Below are 24,746 nucleotides of genomic sequence, written 5' to 3'. Positions count from 1 at the left end.
GCCTTTTCAAACTGTTCAAATCAATCTTATTACAGTTGTCTATTAATGTCAATGCAAATTATTATTGTTCTTTTCACTTTGCTTTAGCTGAGATAATTGCTTTGGTTCTTTAATTCTGATTTTAATTTATTCACACAAATCTATTTATTGGATGGATAATTGCACTGCCTAGTTATTTGTTCTCATAGATTAGAATTCAAGATGTATTCATTGGATTGGATTCATAAATGTATCCAAGATGTGTGATGTTACTGGTTAAATTAAAAATAGAAACTCCTTGAGAATCAATACAGTGTTTACAGCAGTCATAAAATTTTTCAAAGAACTTCTGATAAGCTTCAGCTGAGATCTCAGATGTCAGTCTAAGTCTTTTGGATGAAAGAATTATCATCTAAACCAGTGTTTTTCAACTTCAATTTTAATTTGGAAAATCCGAAATAGTCAGCTGAGGCCTAATCAGGTGAACACAGTGGCTGTCAAGTACTATGATGCTTTTAAATACTAAAAATCTGACTACTTGTTTTTTGAACTGTAGGACTGCATTATCAAGCAATAATGATCAGCTCCTTAATTTGCAATATTAAGGTTAAACACCAAATATAACCCACAAATGATAACAGCAAATAGTAATTGCCATTAACAGTTTGTCTCATGGGATAAATTATTTATGAATTAGGCCATGATAATAATAAAACTGTGAGCATTGTTTTGACTTTATTTTTCTGCAGATTCACTTTCAATGAGACTGGGACATCTTCTGGCACTTAATTAAAAGCTCATACCAAAAACACCATGTCTTGTTACCATTCACAATTTTTTTAAAGTTTGAAACATTGTCAGCCTCTTTGACCATGTCCATTGTGTACCATGCTCCACTCTGTGCACCATTTAGTCATCAGAAAGTTTATGAGGAAGGAAGCATGCATAGCATGCTACCTCTTATTCAAATCTTCAGTCAGAATGTTATGGATAGAAAATTTTGTGATCCCTATTGTTTAGCATTATAGCTTAATAACAAATTTTCTGTAGAGTAAGTGAAATATTTACGATTCTTGGAAATAAAATGCTCAAAAATAATATATTATAATGGAATGTAAAAAATACTTCAAATTTCCTGACACTTATATATATTTTAAACTAAAATATATTGATATATAACTAAATATAATAATATAAATGAAATATAACTAATATTTATACAACTAAAATTTATAATTTTTCAAAAATATGCAATATATTTCAACTTGTCAATTATGCTGACTTAATGGATACTGGGCTTGACCGTAAGTTACAGTGTCATCTCCATCTACATTTAAATCTTGATCATCATCATCATCATCATGTTTACCAACTTGATAGCCAGACGCTTAATTAATAAAATATAAGCAAATAAAATATTAATAAAAATGACAAATAAATACATAAAAGATCCAACAAATTACTTAAAAACTACTATTTGTACAAAAATTAGAATCAGTACCAAATATATTTGGCTATGGATGATATGAAGCCCATTCATCCATATTCAGTTCATTATGAATATTAGTAGTAATGTTGAATTATTAATTTAAAAAAAAAATGATGCATTACATAATTATAAATAAGTTATTTTTATTTTGCCAAGAAATAAAAATAACAAATAAACTGATTGCTTGTCTTTACATAAAAAAATTTTTGTCATGAAAATTAATTTCAAACAATTAAAAATACTTAAAAATAATAAAATTCAATATTTCTACTTCTTTATCTGATGGTATTCTTAACTTAAAGAATTTATTTAAAAAAATTATAAATATAAAAACTTTTTGAAAAGTAAAGAAATACCTGAAAATCTTCCATGTAAAAGTGATGTTGCTCTAATTCGGGTTTGACCTGCCCATTCATATTCTTCATAAAACTCATCTTCTACATCAACATTCTCTTCATCTGATTCAGTTTCTTTCTACAGATTTACAATGATGTTATATTAAAATTTTTATTATAAAATAACTTTTATGTAAACAATCTTATTTTAATAAAATTTCTTAAAATATTATTAAAGATTAAAGTTATTTGTGTTTCCATTTTTAAAGGAATAAAAAATGTTTTTGTAGTAAAATCTTTTTTTATCCAGGATTTAGTAAACAGTAAATTTAGCTACAATTTGCTATAATTAAAATAGTCTATATATAAAAATTAGTTGTAATAATAATATAAAATTAAACATTAAAAATTGTAAAAAGACATATTATCAAACACTACTACATCATAAGTCATGTAAATACAATTAATTTAAATGCTGGCATGTGCATAGATGCATGCTGGGATACCGTGATTGAGTATAAAAGTACTAATAATGTACAGCGTTGTATCCACTGATGAGGCCAGCAGGCGAAATGCATTTGGAAAATATAGTAAGAAATAAATATTGAATTTTGATTGTGATCCATCTCTGTATTAAATTTCTCAAAGTCAGAGAGAAGAGAGTACAGGTACTCCTCACTTTACGACCTATCTGCTTAACGACCATTCTCACTTACGACCAATCAAGTTTCGACCTGCAATTTGGGGAATCCCCTTTCTCAGCTTGAGTGTCGGTCAATGGCAAATGGTGACATGTGCACTAAGCATACTATAATAGGCTTGCGCATACTATAATAGGCTTGCGCGTACTATGATAGTCTTTTTATGAATAAATTTGAAGTTTGTTGCATAATTTGTATAATTTTACAATGATCCTATATTCCCGGCGCAAGCTGCTCGCTTATCGACCAATTCGCTTAACGATGCAGTCATCGGAACAGAACTTGGTCATAAAGTGAGGAGTACCTGTAATTTTTAACTCATTTATTTCTGAAAATATAATTTTTAGAATTATTAATGTAATAATAATAATTTAAATTTTGAAATTTGTATTCTATTCTGCAATCTGTAATTTTGTTGTTATTAAATTGACTATCCAGTAAAAAGTATCAATTTCCTACAACGATTAGTTATGAAGTTTCAATTTTTTCCTATTCTCTATAAATTAATATATTTTGCACTTTTTGTCTGCATAATTTAGATAATCCTCACTTGTTTTCAAACTCAACTCAATGCCTGTTCATAAACCTCTCTCAACTTTTTACTATTGAGTAGTGATAAAAGTCTTTTTCCAACTAATTATTTCAAAAAAAAAAAAAAAAAATACTACAACCATTTCAAACTTTATGTCAATGGGTACTGAATGAACCTTAATACTGATGTAAGAAATCTGAGATCTAGTGTATATATGTATATACCAAGGGTGGGCAAGCAAGAGTTCAGTGGGAGCCGAAATGTAGGTTTTGCAAAATGCATGGGAGCCGCAGTTCTGTACTGTCGTGGTGGATAGTATGGTAAGGCAAGTGATTTTATTATATAATATAAATATAATATAAAACAAATATTGAATTTTTTTAATAAACATATTTTCACAAAATTATAAAAATAAAATTGTAAATTAATAACAAAAAACAGAAATTAACATTTTCAGCAAGAGCTGCATGTAACTCAAAAAGAGCTGCATTTGCCCATGTCTGGTATATACAGTATATAGTCTACTATATTTACAGTTTTAATCTATTCAACTTTATAAAATTAAATAGATTATAATAAATTTATAATTAAATATTTTGGAATTTTTTTGCTCAATATTGGTATATCTTTTCTTAAAAAATGAAAATGTAATTAGTGCCTTTGAGAAAGAAGAATTATACCGAAAATCTTAGATAATGTTTCTTATTTCTCATCAAAAATTTTATTAAACACAATAAATACAATAATTATACTATTTTATCCAATGCTGTACTTACTCAATAAATGAATGCTCAACAAATATTTTATTTTTTAAACTTCAATGTTTTAAAAAATAATTATTCATATATTTAAAAAAATAACTTTAAAAATAATTGTTTCTTAACATATCTGTAATTTAGTAAACCATTGGTGTGAATTTGGAACTTTCATGTTAGCTTCTATGCTTCTTTATTAGTCAATCACCACAGTAAAATACAATATCTAGCTGGACTACATTTTTATATCCTAAAATCCAAATCTATCCAATCTTAAAACCAACTTGGTAAAGATAGTCTTCTTTGCATGAATTTTCAAGAATACAATTTTGATTTCTAACTAGAAGGCTAGAAATTATTGCCCTTCAAAACTGATGCATATTTATTTGTTTTCACAGTCATATTAGTCTTGGCATAAATGGTCTTTACATTTGCAATGCTTACACCAAGAACAATTTCAAAAACATTTCTTTTAATGTGAGCTACAGGTGATACAAATGAAATTTAAAAATTAAGTTATAATAATTAAATGTTATAAATCATGTGTTAGATTATAATTACATTACAATGATTAGATTATAATGATATTTCAAAAAATATCATTATAATCTAATCATTATAAATAATAGCTTGGTATTCTAAAACCAATTTTAAATGTACCAAATCTAACAAATAATACATATGTTTTAGGAGGACACAGATTCTTCAGTTGCTAACATGTTAATACAGAGTAATTATAATTTATTTCATAATGCAACAATTTATTTTCATTAAAGCACTAAAAAATTATCTTTTAACTTGTGTAACATATGAAATGTTTTATTTATTTATTTATTTTGGAGGATACTTTCACTCATCATCAGGAACATGAACATAATAAAATAACAGAACAAAAGAATAAAATATTTGTGTTTCATCTTTGTTATAGATTATATTTTGTTTTAATTGAATTCTCTTCAAATCAAAACAAATAAATCTTGATATAATAAGATTATTTGAAATATCATCTATCTGTTTTAGAATTTTTATTATTCTTACATGTGTTATGTCAAACTTAAGGAAAACTAATTCTATATATATATAACCATATTAAATCATAATAAATATTTCATAAAATATAACTGATTTTAGCACAGTCAAAATTTCTTCTTTTAAAATATAATATTCAAGGTATAAACCATATTCCAAGTAATGAAGGTTAAATTCAGACAAAAGAAAGTTTAAGTAAGAACTATATTAATGTCTTTTAAATTCATATTAAATAATAATTAAAAGTGAATAAATGAATCTCTATTGTTAATTAGTTAGTCACAGTATTCAACATAGATTTAAAAACTGTAAATTTTTGCTCTTAGTGGAAAAAACATACTGGGTTTTTTACTAAAAGATTTTTATTTACATATTATTATTATTTACATTTTAAATAGCAGTTAATAATTATCATTCAACATGTAACACTCATTATTCATTTAGGAGAGACTCAAACTGTGAAGTCTTCTGTATAATATTTTAAATGGATTGTGAAATAAATCCCAAAAAATGGTCAAGACTATTTTATTAAAGCTAAACTTTATATCAAACTCATTTTGACATATTAATCTCTAGCTAAAATTTTGCGAATGAAACAGTATAAATATTGTTCTTGTGAAATACTTAAAGTCTAATTAATGTGTAATTATTGGGTTGTTTGGAAAGTTCATAGCAAATTTTCATAGCTGACAGTTGAGACCCTAGATGGAGCAAAAATTATTAGAATTGTATAGTTCAATGAATATTACAAAAAATGTTGTTGTCCATTATAAGACAAATTAAATATCCATTACAAAAAATTTAAGTTAATTTAAATAATCTTAATGAATTTTTTGTAACATATTTAATTTGTTTTGTTGTGAAAATGGAAGCAAGCAAGTTGCATTTTCAACACTTGTTTCTTTGCAAAAATGCCATACAAACAGTGAAAGAAATATGTAATGTTTATAGTGAGGATGTTGCAGCAGAGTCAACTATTTGAAAGTGGTTCACTAAATTTAAAATAAGAAACTTCAATCTTGAAGATGCTCTACACTCAAGAGTTATTAGGCTGTAATGGAAGAAGACCAAATCAAAACATTATTGGATGAAAATCCTCATTACACAACTTGATAGATGGAAGACATAGTGAAGTCATTGAACAATATTGTATTTCAGCATATGAACAAGCTTAGATATATGAATTGTTACAATATTTGGATACTTCACAACTTAATTGAAAAGAACATACTGGATCACATTTCCATTTGTGATTCTCTTCAAAAATGAAATGAAAATGCCCTTTGCTAAAATGTCTCGTGATAGGTGATGTAAAGTGCATCATTTATAATATCAGGTAAATAGGGATGGATCATCACATAGACAAATGAGACAAATGTCTAGAGCCTGGTTTTTTGAAGGGCCCTGTCAAACTCTAATTTGAAAAGATTTGTAAATAAAATAAGAAACTTTAGTTTACTTTTCTGAATTTTTAAATAACTGATTTTTTTGTTCAGTTGCTTTTGTACTTTCTTTTTAATAATAATATACTGCTTCTAATATTTCTCTAATTATATTATGAATTCACTTGGTTATACAGAATTTTTCAGAAATTTAAATGTATTATTTTAAAACTTTAACAGATTATCTAAAAGCTTAAAACACCTGTTTATATTGTCATCAAGATAATCAATTATGATTTATGTAAATATCTACTTACTTTTCTTAAACATGATTCTATATGATTATTTATTTCTTCTGAAGTACCAGATAATCGTTCATTGCATACAGAACATGTTTCTTCCATTGGTCTTTTTTTCTTTCCCTTTCGAGTTGCACATGTTGGTGATGATGACGCTTTATTAATATAAGTGTTTGTAATTAGAAAGTATTTATCTCATATAAATTTGTATAAACTAAAAAATTACTAGTACAATTGACTTATGATTTTCTATGAGTAAATTACCCAAATGTGAAATAATTGAAACATTAAAAATATATCTGCTCATCAAAAGCATGGGATTACAAAATAATAAACTACAGTTAACAATGAAATGTGAATATTCCCTGTGGTTATCTATGTTTTACATAAAAAGAACATAAAAGCAATTCAGCATGGAACCATACAGTTTATCTTAATTGTCTGTATTCATATAGAATATAAGAGAAAATGAAAGTCCTGGACCTATCAGAGTGAAAAATACATGGGAAAACAGGTTTAAGTACTAACAATTTTGATTTAATCAAACTATATATTGTGCCTGGGACCCGTAGACAGCTTTGAGTTAATGCAGTTTAATTTAGCAAGGTTTTACTGTATATTAATTTGGATTTCATTATACAGTTTAAATATTGCAAAAATAATTTGAAAATTTAAGAATTCTTTACTTTATTTCAAATTATTTAAAAATTTTGTAAATAAATAATGTTTACAAACTGTTAATAAACTTCATATTCAATAATATAGTTCTACATTATTACAATAGTAATATAATGTATCATAGTAATAATGCAAATCAGGTATTATTACAAAAAATGCTCAATAACAAAGTGAGAAATATCTTGCAGTCATAGAATATTACACATATATATGGTTTAAAAATTAAACTTGTTCTTTTAGTTGCTTGTGATCAGATGTTTAGTATTTCATTCGAATGAAAATATTAATGCTTTTATCATAGTCAAAAACTTCAAAACTGTAAAACACAAGAATTAAATTTCATTATTTAAGTTAAGGATAAAAATAAATATATCATATTTTTGTTTATTAAGCCTATGTCAAAGTTAGCTACAGATGGTCAGGGGGATATATGCTGGAACCTAAAATGAAGACCCTTAGTGGAAGGGAAGAAAAACGTACTTATGCAGACTAATCAAATTTGAATTTCACAGAACCATTGAATTTGAATTTGACACCATTAACATAGTTATAATGCAAGTGCCACTTTAATGCAAATCAGGTAATGCTACTTAGTAATACGAAAAAGATTAAAATCTGTTTACACATTTATACTAAACTAAGAAATTTCTTAAATCCAAGATCATTTGACCAGAGCCAATTAAGAGATCCTGAAGTATGTATGATTATCATCAGATTTTAACTACACAAGTATTTTCAGTTATCATCCATTTTATTGTTTTTATAAAAAAAATATTCCTAAATTTGAGACTCGTATAATTCATTTTTAAAAATAAAACAAGTGTTTTAAAATATAAATATGCATTCAGGTCTTCAATATTAATTCTAATGTAGTAGTTACTGAATTTGGGTATTTTTATTCATATATTTTACATAGCTATGTTAAAAATGAATATTAAAATGCAAATATATCATTATTGTATGTATGTATATGTGTATGTACATAAGCCATAGCATATAGTTCTAATCTACTAGAACACTAATAAAATTTTACATATATAAGTGCTGCCATCTCTTAAGAAAACTGAAAAGTACAATATCAAAATTTAGAAAAATTATACATATACAAGTAAATGTTAAAATTTAACCATAAATTGAAAGTTTTAATATTGAAATTAATCATAAATACTCACACAGCCACTACATTAGAGATTTACTAGCTAAAAATTATACTTTAAAATATACATTGTATGTATCAGTTAATCCTGTAAAAATTTAAGAAATTCCTTACTTTATTTGAAAGTATTTTGAATTGCTGTTGTTTTTTTTGTTGGATCTGGCTATTGTTCTAACAGTTGAATGTCTACAAACTTGGTTAAACAGTTATATCAGCAATTCAGTTATATCAGAATAATATCAGTAGTGTTGCCACCTTTTAAAAATTGCTGACCCCAACAGTTCCTGATTCCCCCCCGCTTTATTTTTTGTTAACTCTTTCCACTCTGTGGGCACTAAGAGGGCCTCCTGAAGCAAGCCCATTATGGGTTTGGCCAGGCCTGCAATGGGGCGGCCAGGTGATGAGGGATGGGACATTTTAAAATTAGGATGTTATACTTAGAAATAATAAAAGTTGGTTTTTTTATTTTGAGTAAAAAATAAATATTTTTTTATTAGAAGGTAAACATGTACTGTACATGATATATTACTAAAGTAAGAAAATAATCACACATGGCATATCCGAAAATAATTAATAACAGTCCAATGTCAATATTAATTAAGTTTAATTTAAGTTTAAAAATATACAATATATAATATAAATATAGAAATTTGAAAACTAACATCAGTAATGGTTACATATAATAATAAACTACATGAAAATAACTGAGAAAAATTACATAAAAATAAATATTACATTATTTTTTATTTATTGCCTTAAAAGCATATTTTTGGTTGCTCCTAGCTGCTTCTAGAAGTTTTTTATTTTATTATTTCTTCGTAAAATTTTTTACAAAGAAATAATAAAAATTGCGCATGCCTCGTACTACGAAGCATGCACAATGTCATTTTACAGCCAAGACCAGAACAATGTGCATGTCAGTTTTAAACCAGTTAGGTACTTGTGTTTGAACAAACCTAATATTTGCAAAATACTCGCAAATATTTTTATAAATTTATTTTTTGTCATAATTTCGCAATTTCTATGAAAACCGGACAAATTAATAATTACTCCGGACCATGAATTTAAAATCAGCCGGTCCGGGTGAAAACCGACCTGATGGCAACACTAAATATCAGCAATTGGAAGAACAACTAAGTATATAAGATAAGGTGACCAGATTTTAACATTGGTGAAGTGGAACAAAATTAATGGGGGGTAGTGGTTGCCTTGTTGAAAAAAATTGTTCTGGAACAACCAAATTTTATCATCAAAGAATGCAAAAATTGTATTATATTTTATTTTTTTAATAAACATTTGTAAACTGTAAATTTCAACATATGTAAAATTTACAAATATAATAAATATATATAATATTATAAACCTTTAAAAATCTTTAAAATTGTCATAAAGTACCTATGACAAACTATATTTTAACAATTATTTTAATCATCCTATTCTTTCTAAATAATAATACTAACTTGTATTACTTTTCCTCTGAATTTGCCTTGAATGTCACTTTATTATTGTAATTTTTTTATTATATAATACTGTCATAACCAAAATGAACCCCAGCCCCACTGCTAGCAATAGAACGATGCAAACCGATGTGCTTACTCTTGCTAGTCATTAGCTTCCAAAGGTAGCGACAGATGAGAGCTCTGCGCCATGCAACGAACAAAATGTTTGCTCGTTTGGAAAGCCTGTGAACACGCGCTGCTATATTGCTGCAGCTGTGTGCCACAAATCATTTTCTGTCGATCTTTGTCACGAATACGAAGGGTTTTGTCAGTGCAGCATTCTTTATTTCTGATGTTCACACACACTTTGGTACTAATATGTGTGATACAAAATGATCTTTACAAATCTTAAACATAAGACATAAGTTTATGACACATAATTGACAAAAACTTAATCTTTCCAAAACTCGGGACTTTTTTAAAACACCGCAGGACGCGGGACAAATTGTTAAAAATCAAAACTGTCTCACCAAAAGCGGGATGTCTGGTCACCTTAACATAAGACCCTCATCAGATTTTAACTATACAAATATTTTCAATTTCTAAAATATATGTAAAATGAATAATGAAATTAAACCTTAGAAACAATATAGCATATACCTTTCCTGATCTTTAATTTCAGATGGTATGAATATTTAGTTTATATGGTTGTATTATAGTTTTCAATCTTAAGAGACAATTTCTAAATAAATATAACTTTTTACAATCAATAATAGTCTTTCTCTTACTCTCTCTTAATGAAACTTTTTCAGTGTTTATCATATAATAATTTTTGTATCTGGTCAACTTCTGTGATGTTTCAAAACTTGATATTTGAAACAGTACTGATTTTAAAATACAGTAGTGTTCACTTATAACAAACTCTTGGATATAGGAACCAATTTTAAAAGTACGAATGAAACACTCATAAGAGCAATGCTATTTTTTTCCGGCTACAATAAACTGGAATGCTATTTTTTTCCGGTTCATATGTTATATATATATATATATATAACAAACAATATTTGGATTGGATTTAAAAAAATGAAAGTTATTGTTTATAATGGATTATGCATACAAAGAATACTCTCAAGTTATTACTAGGGTTTTTAAATAACTTTTTTCCCATAACATAATGAGAGTGACATGAAAGGGTTAAGCAAAATGTCATATTAGGTTATGACCTAAAATGACCTAAAATGGGAAATGTTGCTTAATTTGGGTATTTTTGCTTTTAATTAACTAATTTCAATGCATACATTTATTTACCTATCTTATGAAAAATTTTTCATAACAAATTTAAATTTTTATACTCTCTCTCTATATATATATATCAGTTTTCTTACTTCACTACGGTATTTTCTGAGGTTCATAACAATGAACAAGAATTTTCATTGTGCTGTAATTTAAATTTTAAATGTTATTTCTGATCTGTTCAACAGTTAAATGATCTTGTTTGATTTCCCACTTATTTAATGTTTGGAAATTGAAAGTATGTTTTTCATTAGCTAGAAAATTTCAATTGTAACTACAGTGAACTTCCTTATAACACAAAATTGTATAACATGACAAAAATTTTGCTACTAGAATTCATACAGCATGATAAACAGTCCCATATAATGCATAAGATAAATTTAACATTTTCACAGTTTCAAATTTTTTGTTTAGAAAAGCAAAAATATACACTTACCAGTTGTTTATATATGAACAGTAAAGCTAACAGTTTAAAAAAAGAATTTTTTCATTGTAAATAATCTTTGACCTCCAGTACAAAACAGTTATAAAACCAATTTTTAACATTTTGCATGTAATCCATGCTTTTTTATTAGCACTCCAGTGAACAGGAAGCGTTGATTTGTCTACATTTTTCATTACATGTGGATTTAATGTACGATTAATTAACATTGGCTTAGTTATATGTTCTCCAGCTTCATTAGAACACAAAAGTAAAGTTATCATGTCTTTTGATGCCTTGAAACCAGAAGTAGAAGTCTCATCTTTCACAATATATGTTCTATAGAGCATTTTTTTCAATACAAAGCAAATTCATCAATGTTATAGACTTGTTCTGCTATATAATTGCCCTCCTCTATAATTTTGGATAACAGTTAAAGTTCAGAAACATGATTGAACTTGCATAAATTGGTCCAATAATGTATGTCCCCTATAATGCTATTTCCTACAATGCAAAATGTATCATACCCTGCATTGTACAGGAGTCTAGTGTGCAGTATTTCAAATTTGAATTTTAAAACCAAACTGTCACAAAATTTAAAATGTATGCTGTTATTGGTTAGAAAAATTCCATTCACTGACATTGTCTATAAAGAATAACGAACTGTGCATAATCTTCAGGCATTTTGATTTTTGTCATTTGCTAAGTCAGAATTATAAAGTACTGTGCATATGTCCTCTAAGCACTAATCAGTGTAAACAGAAATGTAAGTCATTTACATTACAGACTAAATATGAAACTATTAAAAAATTGTAAAGCAAAGCAAATTATGTAAAGAAATGAATGTAACTAAATTGACAGTTGCTACCATTTGGAAGGAAAAAGACAAAATACTCGCAAGTTTCAAATGTGATAATTCAAATGCTAAAAAGCTTAGAAAATCAACACAGATGAATTAGATCAAGTATTGTTAAAATGGTTTTCTCAACAAAGACCTAAAATCATGACTATTAGTGGAGCTAAATTGCAGTCAAAGCAGAAGAGTTAGGAAGCAAATTGGAAAAGAGTACTGAGTTTAAATGTGGTAGAAGTTGGATTGAGATATTTTAAAAAAGACATAGTATTGGAAGCTGAAAAATTGTTAGAGAAGCAACTGCAGTAAACATGGATGTGGTAGAAAACTGATTGCAAAATAAGTGGCCAAAAATTAGAGAAAATTTCCAAGGTTGTGATATCTTTAGCGTAGATGAAATGAGTCTTTTTTTATAAGCTTACATCAAATAGGATGCTAAAATTCAAAGGAGAAAGCTGTGCAGGAGAAAAGTTATCTAAAGAAAGAATTACTATTCTACTAGCAGCAAATCTTACAGGAATGGAAAAAAGAAAATTGTTAGTAGTCGGTAAATTGAAAAATCAAAGATGTTTCAAACATCGACTGCTACTGGAAAACTATAAATCTAACTGAAGAGCTTGAATGACCTGACATTTTCTGTGGCAAACTGCAGAATGGAATGAAAAACTGAGAAGAAAGAAACAAAAAAATTTTATTATTAATTGACAACTGCCCCATGCATCCCAACATCAAGAGTTTACATTGCATTATACTGGTGTTCATGTCACTCAATACAAGTTCAAAACTACAGCCTTTAGATCAAGGGGTTATACACAGTCTAAAGAGCAGCTATTGGCAAATTCTCTTTTTGAAAATAGTAAATTCTATAGATAATAATGAAGAATCGTTTTCTATAAATCTTCTTGATGCAATAAACTTCATCCATATGGCATGGCAAAATGTATGAATACAAACAACAGTAAATTGTTTTTGACACACTGTCTTTCTACAAACTCATGGAGTTTGATTTAGATGACGACATTCCAATCAATGAACTTTTGAAAAGTAAACTTACAAATGATGAAACAAAAGGTGCTCAAGATGTGCTCCCTCTGCAGTTACCGGATGCATTTTACGACGATTTTGAAGAATATGTCAAGGTTGATGATAGTGTTATTAGTAGGGAACATTTGACCAATGATGTCTTTACAAGCTTTACTGTCTTCCAAAAATAATGAAATTAGTGAGAATGAAGATGATGATACAACATACACAGATGGTGTTGATGTTCTGATACTGCCAATTTCTGAAGTTTCGCAAAACACTATTGTTATTTGGGAGTTTTTACAAATGCATAATACTCCAAAAAATATTTTAAATAGTTTTGCTGAAGTGGAACTATATATTACAGAATGCTATGCAACTAGCAAAAATTGACAAATAAAAGTAACAGAGTTTTTAAGTAATCATGCACATTTATATTGATGTTTTAACCGTCAACTTCCTATGTAATAATTGGTTAATTTTATCTTTGAGACATTAAACTTTAGTTTTTCAAAATTAGACTATGTTTTATTTCTTATCCTACATAACAAACATTGGTCATAATGAACCAGTTCTGATGGTCCATTCAGGTTCATTATAAGTGGATACTACTGTATTTGTCATCACTTCCAAAAATATGATTATAAAAATATTTTCTTAAGGAGTAAAGAATTAAATATACTCTAAAATGATCTTATTTTGTACATAATATTTATTCTTTTTACATAAATTATAAGAAAAGTATCTGAAAAAAATATTTACATGTAAGTACAGTATTATCTTGCTGAAAAAACTATGAGAAAAGTTATAGTTAATTGAGATAATAACATTCATACATCTTAATTATTATGTTCATTTTTCTCATTTTAATTTTATGTAAACAATATAATTGAAAGATGAGTGACATAAATGTTTGTTGTTCAGATAAGATTTTTTTAAATTTTAAATTTCATTTGTTCAAAATGTTGTAATTCAAGAAACTTAAGGTATTTAAAGACTGCTACAGACAATTCCCTCACAGAAAATATTTCCTTAAAACTCATGTTTAAATATATCAGACTTTGTAATTGTCTAATCAAAATCTACATAGATTTATCATAAATAAATTTACATCAAAATCTATGGAATTTATGTTGATCATTTTATCTTTTGCAAATATTTCTATAAAGATTTATATGTTTTAAATGTTTTCATATTGAAAGTAAATATAAATTCGTAATGATTAAACTGATATTTCATGTTTTAAAGACATGACACATTGCTTTTACATTTAACTTCAGTAACATTTACAAAAAATGGAAAAAAAATATGTTTAACTAAAACAATGTTTCATAAAAATAATCACAGTTCAACCAATAGATATTTTCTATATGGAAATTTTACTGACACATTCAGTCAATTAACTTCCAATCAAGATTCAACATCATAAACTATAAGAAAATTATCTGAAAAAACTATAACATCTTTTTAAGTGTCTTGTCTTGTTGAAAGATTATGAGAAAGTTATAGTGATTTTTTAATGAAAATATTTGTTAATTTAGGTAATAATAAATAATAATAATAAAGTAGTATATATATAATTATGTACTGACATACTGTTGTCAAATTATTTTTTATATTTATTTATTAATTACAAAATATAACAAGTTCTTAATTAAAATTTATTTATACTCAATCTGAATAAATTTTCAGAAAAAAACTAATTTTAATATTATCTTATATATTTCTTAAATATTCTGTTCTATAAATTATTTTTAAATTCAGAAATTTTTTTATATATCTATCTTCATTAATAAAATAAATATCTAAGTAATTTAATCATTATTTTACAGCTGAATCATTACTTTCTCACCTCCCTACATATTAAAATTGTTTATTTTTCCCGTATTAGGTAACTGTGGTTGAGAGCTGTTTATTTGAAAAAGTTTAAAATCCCAAAACTAAATGTTTTTAAATTAAATGTAACAAGGAAATACAATTAATACTGTGACAATATAAACAAAAAATTTCTTCATCTTTTCTTAAAGATTGATTTGCAAATTACATAGATGTTAGCAGTAAAATAGAGGCTGAATTAAATGTAAAGACGTTGTTTTTAAATTTTTTTGTTAGTAACAAAGTTCTAAAATTTTAAAGTTTGTTTTTGTATTAGAGCAGAACCTGATAATGACTAATTAAATTAACTGAAAATGTTTGTTCTGGTGTAAATTTTATGCTGGATAGTAAAGATTTTAGTTTCTTAAGATGCTTTGCTAAGTATTTGACAAACTTACACTATAAAGAAAGGACTGAATTTATTCCAAAGCTACTTAAATTTTTATGGAGTCACTAGTCCACATCATTGATTATTTGACAGATAAGCTTTATATCAGAAATTTAAATAATTCAATTATTTACATAAAATTAGTTTAATTTTAAACTTTAATATAAAATTAGAAAAAATATTATTTGAATCATTTTCAAATTTGTTTTGTATATTTAATCAGATATTCTGTAGGAAAATGTTAACTAGGAGCCTATTTCCCAATTATTTTAAATCAGAAAAATTATAATGTATCACAATGTCAATCCAAAATTCTCCTAATTAATTTCCAGAAATGTAACTAAATATATAGCATTTCTATGTAAATAACAAACTGTGATATTATGATGTAAAATGCTTAAAGCATTGCTTTATGATCACTAAACAGTTACTATGGCTGTTTTGCTAACATGTGCAGTCTTTATACCATACCATAAATATTGCATTTATAAGATAAAAAATAACATGTTATAAAAAAATGCTGACAAAATTTAGAATAGAAAAACAAGAAATAAATTTCAATACATTCTTAATAATGTTTCTGATATTTGTGTAAATTAGAGAATTGATTAACTATTGTGAGTGATGTCACAAAACTATATTTAAACTTTTTGTTATATAAGGTATTGACATGATATGATGCTGTGATGTCTCTTCCAGCATCAGTTATATATCAGGTTTCAAGATGTCTATTCCATTTCTTGACACCTGAAGCACTTTTCAAAACATCTAAACATGATTCTAACATTTTAACCAATTACATTTGGAATGTGACTTGACTCTTTTCCATGTGTGTTATTTTATTAAAGATGTATTGAATGTTTTGGCTATAAACATAAATTTTTCTTACATAAATATTGGGCAGAAACTACTGTACATTGTATATTTTGTGAAGTTTAGGCATTAATAACAGACATTCTACTGAGAAAATATTAAGCAATAAGGTCTGAATTAGCATTAAACAACTGTGGTCATCTGTAACAGACAATTCTAATAATATTATCTCTTGTAAAGATTTCCATAGATAGTATCATGGAGGATGAAAAACCTAAAACATGCATATCTAAAGTGCCATGCTGGAAGAATTTATCTGGTATGCAACATCATGTCATATGGCTTCATTTAATTTTTATGGTATAATATTCACAATTACCATATACTTCATAATTGTAGTATTCTATTATTATAACTTCTCAATATAAAACATTTCAAACAGTTTAAAAAAGCATCCTGAAGTAAATAATATAAATCTCACTGACACTATGTGATTTAATTTCAGTTTTACTTTCAGATTGATTTATCATCATCCTTTTTTTAAATTTATTCTAATAAAAGTAAATATACTTCACTTCTTTAAGAAATATTGTCTGAATTGTAAATTTTTTCTTAAAAGTTAAATATGCCTATTCAAAGTCTCCAATATAGTGTTTTCTCATATACTTGTTTCAGAGGCTATCACATAAAAATCAGTATTAAAAAAATCAAAATTAGCAAACAAATAGTAAGAGTAGAATGTAATTTATAGTCTGTTATCAATTTTAATACTGAAAATATTTTTAAAAATAAAGAGAAAAAAAAAGATGGAAAAAAACAAACATTCATTATTAAGTATCTAATTTGATGACGATAAACTAAATTCATTAACAGATTCTCAATTCAGAAATCTTTGCCAATACTTTTTTCTTACTATCAAATTTTAACTAAATAATTTAATTTGTATAGTTATTAATTTGAGATACTTAACATTAGATTTATCTAAGTGAAACATCAAATATAAGATCTAAAATAAGAAACTAGATGTAACTTTTTAAGTTAACTGTGTTAAGTTTTTAAGTCAACTTTTTTTTAAGTTAAAAAAAAGGTTGTTTTAACTTTACAACCTTTTAGACTTAAAAGATTGTTAAGTTAAAATTATTGCCATCTTTTAATTAATTTTTTTATTACAAAATGATTAATTAAAAAAATATAAATTATTTTTTATAACATACAAAAAATCTTGACCATTTTTGTAGTTTAAAGCTACTATCTAGCAAAACTCTTTTAATAGATAAATGTTTCTAATTTAATATTCAAATTATAAAATTCAAAAATCAAATTTTATTATTATATATAATAATGTTATATATAATTAATAATAAAATATATAATATATATTTTATTATTATATCTATAAAAATTTTTTATTAAGCATTAATTATTTTGTTTTGAGAAGACTATAATTATATTTTGTATTATAACATATCACAATTAGTCTTGTTATATTTATTATAATTAAATACAATTACAACTTATTTTATTTTTTTAATATTTGAAATAATGCATTTATCAAATTCAAATTTAAATGTTCCATTTCAGAAATATCTTTTATAACATTAAATATTGTTAAAGAAACAATTTCTTTCAAATATTGAGTTATAATAAAAAATATTTAAAGATTTCAAAAATCCAAATTTATTTGTGATTATTATAATGAGTAAATAACTCCTTATAATTTATACACTGTAGTTGTTTTTATATGTATTATAAATTGTAAATTTAAAATTTAAAATTATAAAAAGTTTTATGAAACCAAAAACTAATATTCTACATATTATTGCATCAGTTATTCAGTGTTATAACTATATTCTTCACATTAAAAATACCAAATTTTGAAAATTCTTTGCCATAAAATTTCAAGGAACTTTGAAAAGAAACATATGAAAAAGACAAACTTGTGATATCATCAGTGAACAAATCACAACTAATTTTATGCAGATTCATTCATTTATAGTCTATAAAGTTTGATACTTCACACAGCTACAGATGGTTCAGGGTGGTTCACATGAAATTCAATTTTGACTCTCCCCTCTTGCACAGTATAACATATTACAAGAACCTCTCCCTAGCTTGCCTCATTAAATTTTAAACAGTGAGAATTGGATTTTTCATAGCAGTGGTCTCTCCTGCAAGCAGAACTATCACTTTCTAGCTGTCCTGCTGACCATACTAAAGGTGAAGGCAAAAATTGTATTAAAAAAAGAAAAAAAGAAAAAATCTTACCATTCAGCCTGTTCTGCCGGTTGGACTTTACACGTTGATATGTCTGTGGAGAAAGGAAGACGGACTGTCACATATCAACATTCTGATTGTCACTTTGCAATGTAAATACACTACTTTTGCAGCCGTATTTTATGCTGACACAGATGGCACCGGTAGTAAAAGCACAGAGCCAACTAGAAGATTATTTTACAAATGTTATAAAGCTAGCCAATCTGTTAGCTGAATGACAGCCCATTATATTTTATGTTTTAAATTTTTTTGTTTGATTTTTCACTGATATTTTTAAAAGAAACATCCAAAATACCCATAAAACGGGCTAATTGAACTCTTAATTTTCGACATTAATATGGAAAGCCAATCAAATAATATATAACTTAATAAATTCATTATATAATATTTCATTAATATAACTGTTTCCTACCTCCCATCGAACTTCAGGAGTTCCTTTGTCATTTCCAAGTTCCTTTTTTTTATTTCCTGGTATAGAAGGTGTTGACTATTAACATAAAGAAATGAGTAAAAAAATTGAATTAAACTCAATTTTTATAATTTTTACATATGATATAGGATATAATCTAATTAAATATCTTTTTGTTTTAAAACAAATTTTAAAAATATGTTAAGATAAATCCACATTTTTACTCTAATAAAAATTTTGCAAATATTTACTTCATATTCAATTTAAAACATTTGTAAAAAAACTTTAATTTTCTTTATTTATAAGAAAATAACTATAATTAAGAATATTTTTTAGAAAATCTAAGCAACTTCTAGAATCAAATTACTTAAAGTCAAATTTTTGATATCATCCATTTAACTGTCACCACAAAGTGTAATGTACAGTACATTAATTGATTGACACAATTATTTAAACTGAATTACATGCTTGATTCTATACATTTACAAAATAGAAATTACTTAAATTTAAATATTTTAAGCATATTAAAAATAATTTTTAATATTTAATACTATTTAAGAAATATGTCAAATCTATACTTAAGTTGAAAATTTCTAATTTATCTTAATATTTGCTACCCTAAAGACTTTTTCAATAAGAAATTTGAGTAGATTATATTAAAACTCTTTTTTCTTAAAAAAATCATAAGTAAAATAGCTTTTTTTTTTTTAATTATAAATTATAATTTTTTTTATCAAAACAATTATTAAACATACCCTACTCTGGGGTGTGCCTTCCCTTGATGGTCGTTTAGTTCTACAATTAAAAATTTAACAAAAATAGTTTGAAAATTTAAAATTTATTTCTTCAATAACATTACAAATGTAATAAAATTTTTGAATTAATTAAATTAACAAAAAATAAAAACAGACATACTTGTTAATTTTTCCAAGTTTATCTAATTCATGTTCGAAATGGGCCGCTAATTCAGGCTGGCGTATAGTCAATCCACATATTGGACAGCATGGTGATTTACCATCAAAAGGGCCACGTTTCTTGATTTCTAAATTTATCGTCAAATTCAGATATAATAATAACATAATATAATAATATTTAATAAAAAATAAATTATCTTATAAAGTTATTTATTAAAAAAAATAACTAAAGTAAAATTTACTTAAATAATTTAATAGTTTAGGACATAAATTTAAAAAACTTTTTAACTAGTTCATATTTTAAAAGAAAAACAAAAAAAATTTCATTATGATTTTAAAAAAATTAAAATATTAATCACTTTCTTACACATATGGCTGAAATTTGTTTTTAATCCAACAGTGTACATATTGATACAAATCAGTGGCTCCATTGTTGTAAATTGAATACCGATAAAAAAACATATTGATATAAAGTTTCTTGAAATATTCAACATTGACTTATGTTGAATATTTCAAGAAACTTTTATTCTACTTACTAATTTTTTTAAAGTTGATTTGTAATTGACTATATTTATTCAAGTAAATATTATTATTAAACAGAAAAAAATATAAGTCTATTTGAAATACAAAAATAAATCTATGTAACAGTAAATTCTCTTAATAGTTTTATAAACTTATAAAATATTTAAAATTAAAAAAAAAATTAATTTTCCAGTGTTCTACAGCATTTATTTCTTTAATCCTTAGCTAAGATTATTATTATGATCAACAATATACTATAATGATAATTTTAAAATAAAAGAATAAGTGAATTTAACAATTATTAGTCACAAAATTATAATATAATGCACTCTCACTAATCACATCTTGTGCTAATCCAAATTAATTTTATTTGTTAATATTTCCCTGCTACATATTCTAACTGAAATGAAAAAATACATTAATTTTTAAAAAGTGTGACAAATTTGTAAGTTGATATGTACAAAACATTTTAACTTAAAAAATCAGTATAATATAACTATGCCTATTTGTTTATATTTCTTTACAACTTTTTTCTTTATATATAATCCTGTTAATCCAAACTTTTTATTATTCTGAACAATCCTGTACAAAAATTAATTTAGATTAGCGAAAGTGCACTGTATTGTATAGAAAAATGATTCTCAAAGTTATTCAATTTGTGGACATTTAAGCCAAGTCACAGATGAATTGTGGATCACCTATATCTCAGTCCACTTTTATCCTGTATTATCTTTTAATATTCTGTTTAGAAACATTGAAGATGATCTTTAAAGGTCAAAAACATTAAAAAAAAGGTGGCTAAAGTTAAAGATTAGTGTTTTAAAACTTAGATACATGCCACAATATTTTGCCTATCTGGTAACCTAATGTAACAGATATATGATGCATTAAAATGTTCTTTCCTTTAGCTAAAGAATAAAGGTTTACATTAATGGAAAAATGACTAGGTCAGTCGGCAGACCACCAGTGGTCCATCAGCCATACTTTCAGAAATACTGGTATAGAACAAATTCACAATCAATTTTATAAAAAAAATTAAAATTATTTTAAAATTAAGTAATAAAATCTTCATAATTTTTATTAATGAAGTGAAAATTTATTTATCTTAATGCAACTACCATATGGCTGAATTTAGATAATTCAAACATCTAACTCAATCTAAACAATATTACCTAAAAGTATAATTGCATATACTAGTGATATATAAAAATTAATTTTTTTTTCCTATTCCATCAATTATAAAGATAAATATAACAACATAAAGACCTGAAACATTAAAACTAACTGATTTTCAAGTCATCATTCTGATCTCCAAGCATACAATGTAAAAAATCAGAATAATTTAAAAAATAAAACTATACATAAATATTGCATTTGGTTACATTTTAACTATTTAAAATAATGTTATAAAAATTAAATAAAAATAAAAATAAGGCATCGTAAATTTTTTAAACATACTTCTTAACATTTAAAAGTTACTTGATATTACAGGATATATTACAGGAGATTATATCTTATATCTATAATCTCAAATCAATATTTATAAAATTGAAAAATTTGTTTAAAAATACATTATATTTATATTTGAAAACTTTTTATCAGAGAATTAAAATTCAATATTTATTCTTTACAAGTTACTTTATCATCAAAAACCAAAAAAATTATTTTTATATTTAAAAACAAAAAACAAAACCTGGTTACATTGGCAAAATACTAATTTATAATTTCTTTTCATTCTGAACCTGAAAATATTTACTGTTTATTTTAAAAAAAAACAAAACATATATATATATAGTGACATTATCTACATATTGCTAGTGATCTACTAATTAGATTTAGTTCAGAGCTGGTTTAGCATGAAAAATAAAAGCTATAAGCATCCTAATGGTTCTCAATGGGACTAGAGAGAGAAGACAAATATATCAGATATATATTTAAAAATAAAAATATTCTTTGAGTAATTTTTTAAAATTCCTAACCTAAATCATAATTGTCTTCAAAATACTAACAGTACTAAAATAATAATCAAAGAAATTATTGTATTCAATTTTAAATTGATTTCATAGAACAGATTTCTTTTTTAATTTTTTTACAAACAAAATAGTTGCTGAAAATTTTTTAACTGAATTGAATAATTAATTTCTATATATTGCTCTTTATTACTTTTCTTTTGTTACATTTAATTTTAAAATTTATTTATTCAAAGTATTGTGAAAGATTCAAAGTATTGTGAAAGATTCAAAGATATATTTAATTGCAGTGTACAAAGTGCAGTTTAATTGTTACAGATAAGTATTATTAAACACAAAAATCTATAAAGCTGTAATCTATTTACAGAAAACCTAACTCTAAAATTATTAAATATAATTTTCTAATAATATATCAAGAGATCAAAATCATCTTTTGATTGTGTATCTGCTTATTTGTAGACTGTTGTCAAAAGGAAATGACTTAGATATCTATCTCATAATGTTGTTTGGCCTTAATTATGACCCGTGGCCAGAGTATCATTAACGTAAATCCATCATTGAAACCACAGGAAGCATAAACATCATTTATTTCTGTCTAATTATCAGGTTAACAGGAAATTCTTTTCAATTCATTTGTTTGAAAAGTTGAGAGTAATATAATAGCTACAAAATTCCCAAAATTATATGATTATAGATGTATATTTTTTTTTGGTTTAAACAATATAAAATTAAATATTCAATATTTTAAAATTTTCAAGTTATAGAACAGCAAAATCTTTTTCAAAAATAAAATGTAATTATAAAAAATTTTATATAAATGCAATATAGAGATAAATTATTAAAGGCCATACTGTATTTCAAAAGATAAAATAAAAAGAAGGAATTGATAAAAACCCATCTTGTAGTCTTTATTGTTCTGAAGTTCAAGATCTTGAATTGGAAAAATTTTGGTTTTATATTTCTTCAAAACAAATTATTCTGTCAATAAATATCACTATCCATTTTCTACTGATATCTTGAAGATGAGCATCAGCAAATAAGTAGCAACTAATTTTTTCCAATATATTTCCAATTACAGTAATTTCAATATCAATATTATTTCATTAAATAAAAATTATACAAATAAAATAGAATTTCATTTTTTCTCAAATAGGATTACAGTTCAATATTAACTTAGTTTCCAAGAAACATTCATATTACTTACTATATACATGTTCCATATTAACATCTACAATTTCTCTATAGATAAAAGTACATCATAGATTAATTATTAATATGAGTTTGGATGATCAATCAAGATATTTTCTTTTAAAGAACGGTTAAAGTTTACAATGTTTTCAATGTATTTTTTAAAGAAAAAAGAGATAGAGGACATTTAACAATTAAAACCACATGACATCTCATTTCTAAATAATTCCAAAGAAAACAAACCATTCTAGTAATTATATGAAGTCCCATTTCCCTTTCTTCATAGCCAAATGTAGAAACTTAAAATCAGAAATTATTTCTTGGAAAATAGTATTATTTTAACTCAAATCAATAAATTTATCATACTTTTAATAAAATTTAAATGCTGATATTTAAACAACATTTACTAAAAAAATTTAAAGGATTACTTAATATATTTTATTTAATGTACAATTAATGAAACTAATTACAAAATTCAATTAATGTAATTAACCATTAAGTATTAAACATTTCAAACTTAAAAAAAGTCTGCTTGTTTTCTAGTTAAGATTTAATTGAAATTAGTATTGTAGAATCAACAAAACATGCACAATTAAATATGCCCTTTTAAAATTTTAGTTATGAAAGACATAAGCAAAAGTTTGTTAGAAAACTTTTTAAAAACGTGTAAGATAAATAACTACCAATAAAATTTTTATATAATGTTTTAACAAGTGGAGATTTAAATCACAACTATCATTTGGATCTAAAATCAGCGAAAGAGAGAGAGAGAGAGAGGAGAGACGATCATCTTATTAACCTTTATTCAGACCACCTCATTTGCGCGGGGTCGCAATCGCAGCTGTTTAACTGTGCAGGAACAACTGTTTCATCGCGGCAGAAATAACCTTCACAACGAAAACAGCTAATCAATTAACGTCTACATTATCTCCATTAGTTTTGCAGGATGGTCGAGCCGCCGTTTCTTCTAATTAATAATCACAGAAATCAATGTAACCTGCCACATGGAAGATAGAAATGATTAAATGT

At 25.2% G+C, this 24,746-nt stretch overlaps 1 protein-coding gene across 2 annotated transcripts in view; it reads right to left on the bottom strand.

Moving 5' to 3' along the window:
* LOC136971463 (E3 ubiquitin-protein ligase RNF220-like) overlaps positions 1 to 24,746 on the bottom strand; it is a 67,681-nt gene that overhangs the window by 30,868 nt on the left and 12,067 nt on the right. For both annotated transcript variants that reach the window (XM_067265919.1, XM_067265918.1), the window contains exons 3-9: positions 20,039 to 20,165; positions 19,879 to 19,918; positions 19,127 to 19,201; positions 18,706 to 18,748; positions 6,520 to 6,656; positions 1,825 to 1,942; positions 1,273 to 1,366 (exon numbers count right to left, since the gene is read on the bottom strand). In XM_067265919.1, coding sequence (XP_067122020.1) covers positions 1,273 to 1,366; positions 1,825 to 1,942; positions 6,520 to 6,656; positions 18,706 to 18,748; positions 19,127 to 19,201; positions 19,879 to 19,918; positions 20,039 to 20,165 — 634 coding nt within the window. The remainder of the gene's footprint in view (positions 1 to 1,272; positions 1,367 to 1,824; positions 1,943 to 6,519; positions 6,657 to 18,705; positions 18,749 to 19,126; positions 19,202 to 19,878; positions 19,919 to 20,038; positions 20,166 to 24,746) is intronic.

This window comes from Centruroides vittatus, unplaced genomic scaffold (assembly GCF_030686945.1).
Source record: "Centruroides vittatus isolate TY-2023 unplaced genomic scaffold, ASM3068694v2 contig_2565, whole genome shotgun sequence".
In the NCBI taxonomy this organism is placed as follows: domain Eukaryota; kingdom Metazoa; phylum Arthropoda; class Arachnida; order Scorpiones; family Buthidae; genus Centruroides; species Centruroides vittatus.
The sequence above is the reverse complement of the archived record's forward strand: the minus strand, read 5'-3'. Positions and strand labels throughout refer to the sequence as shown.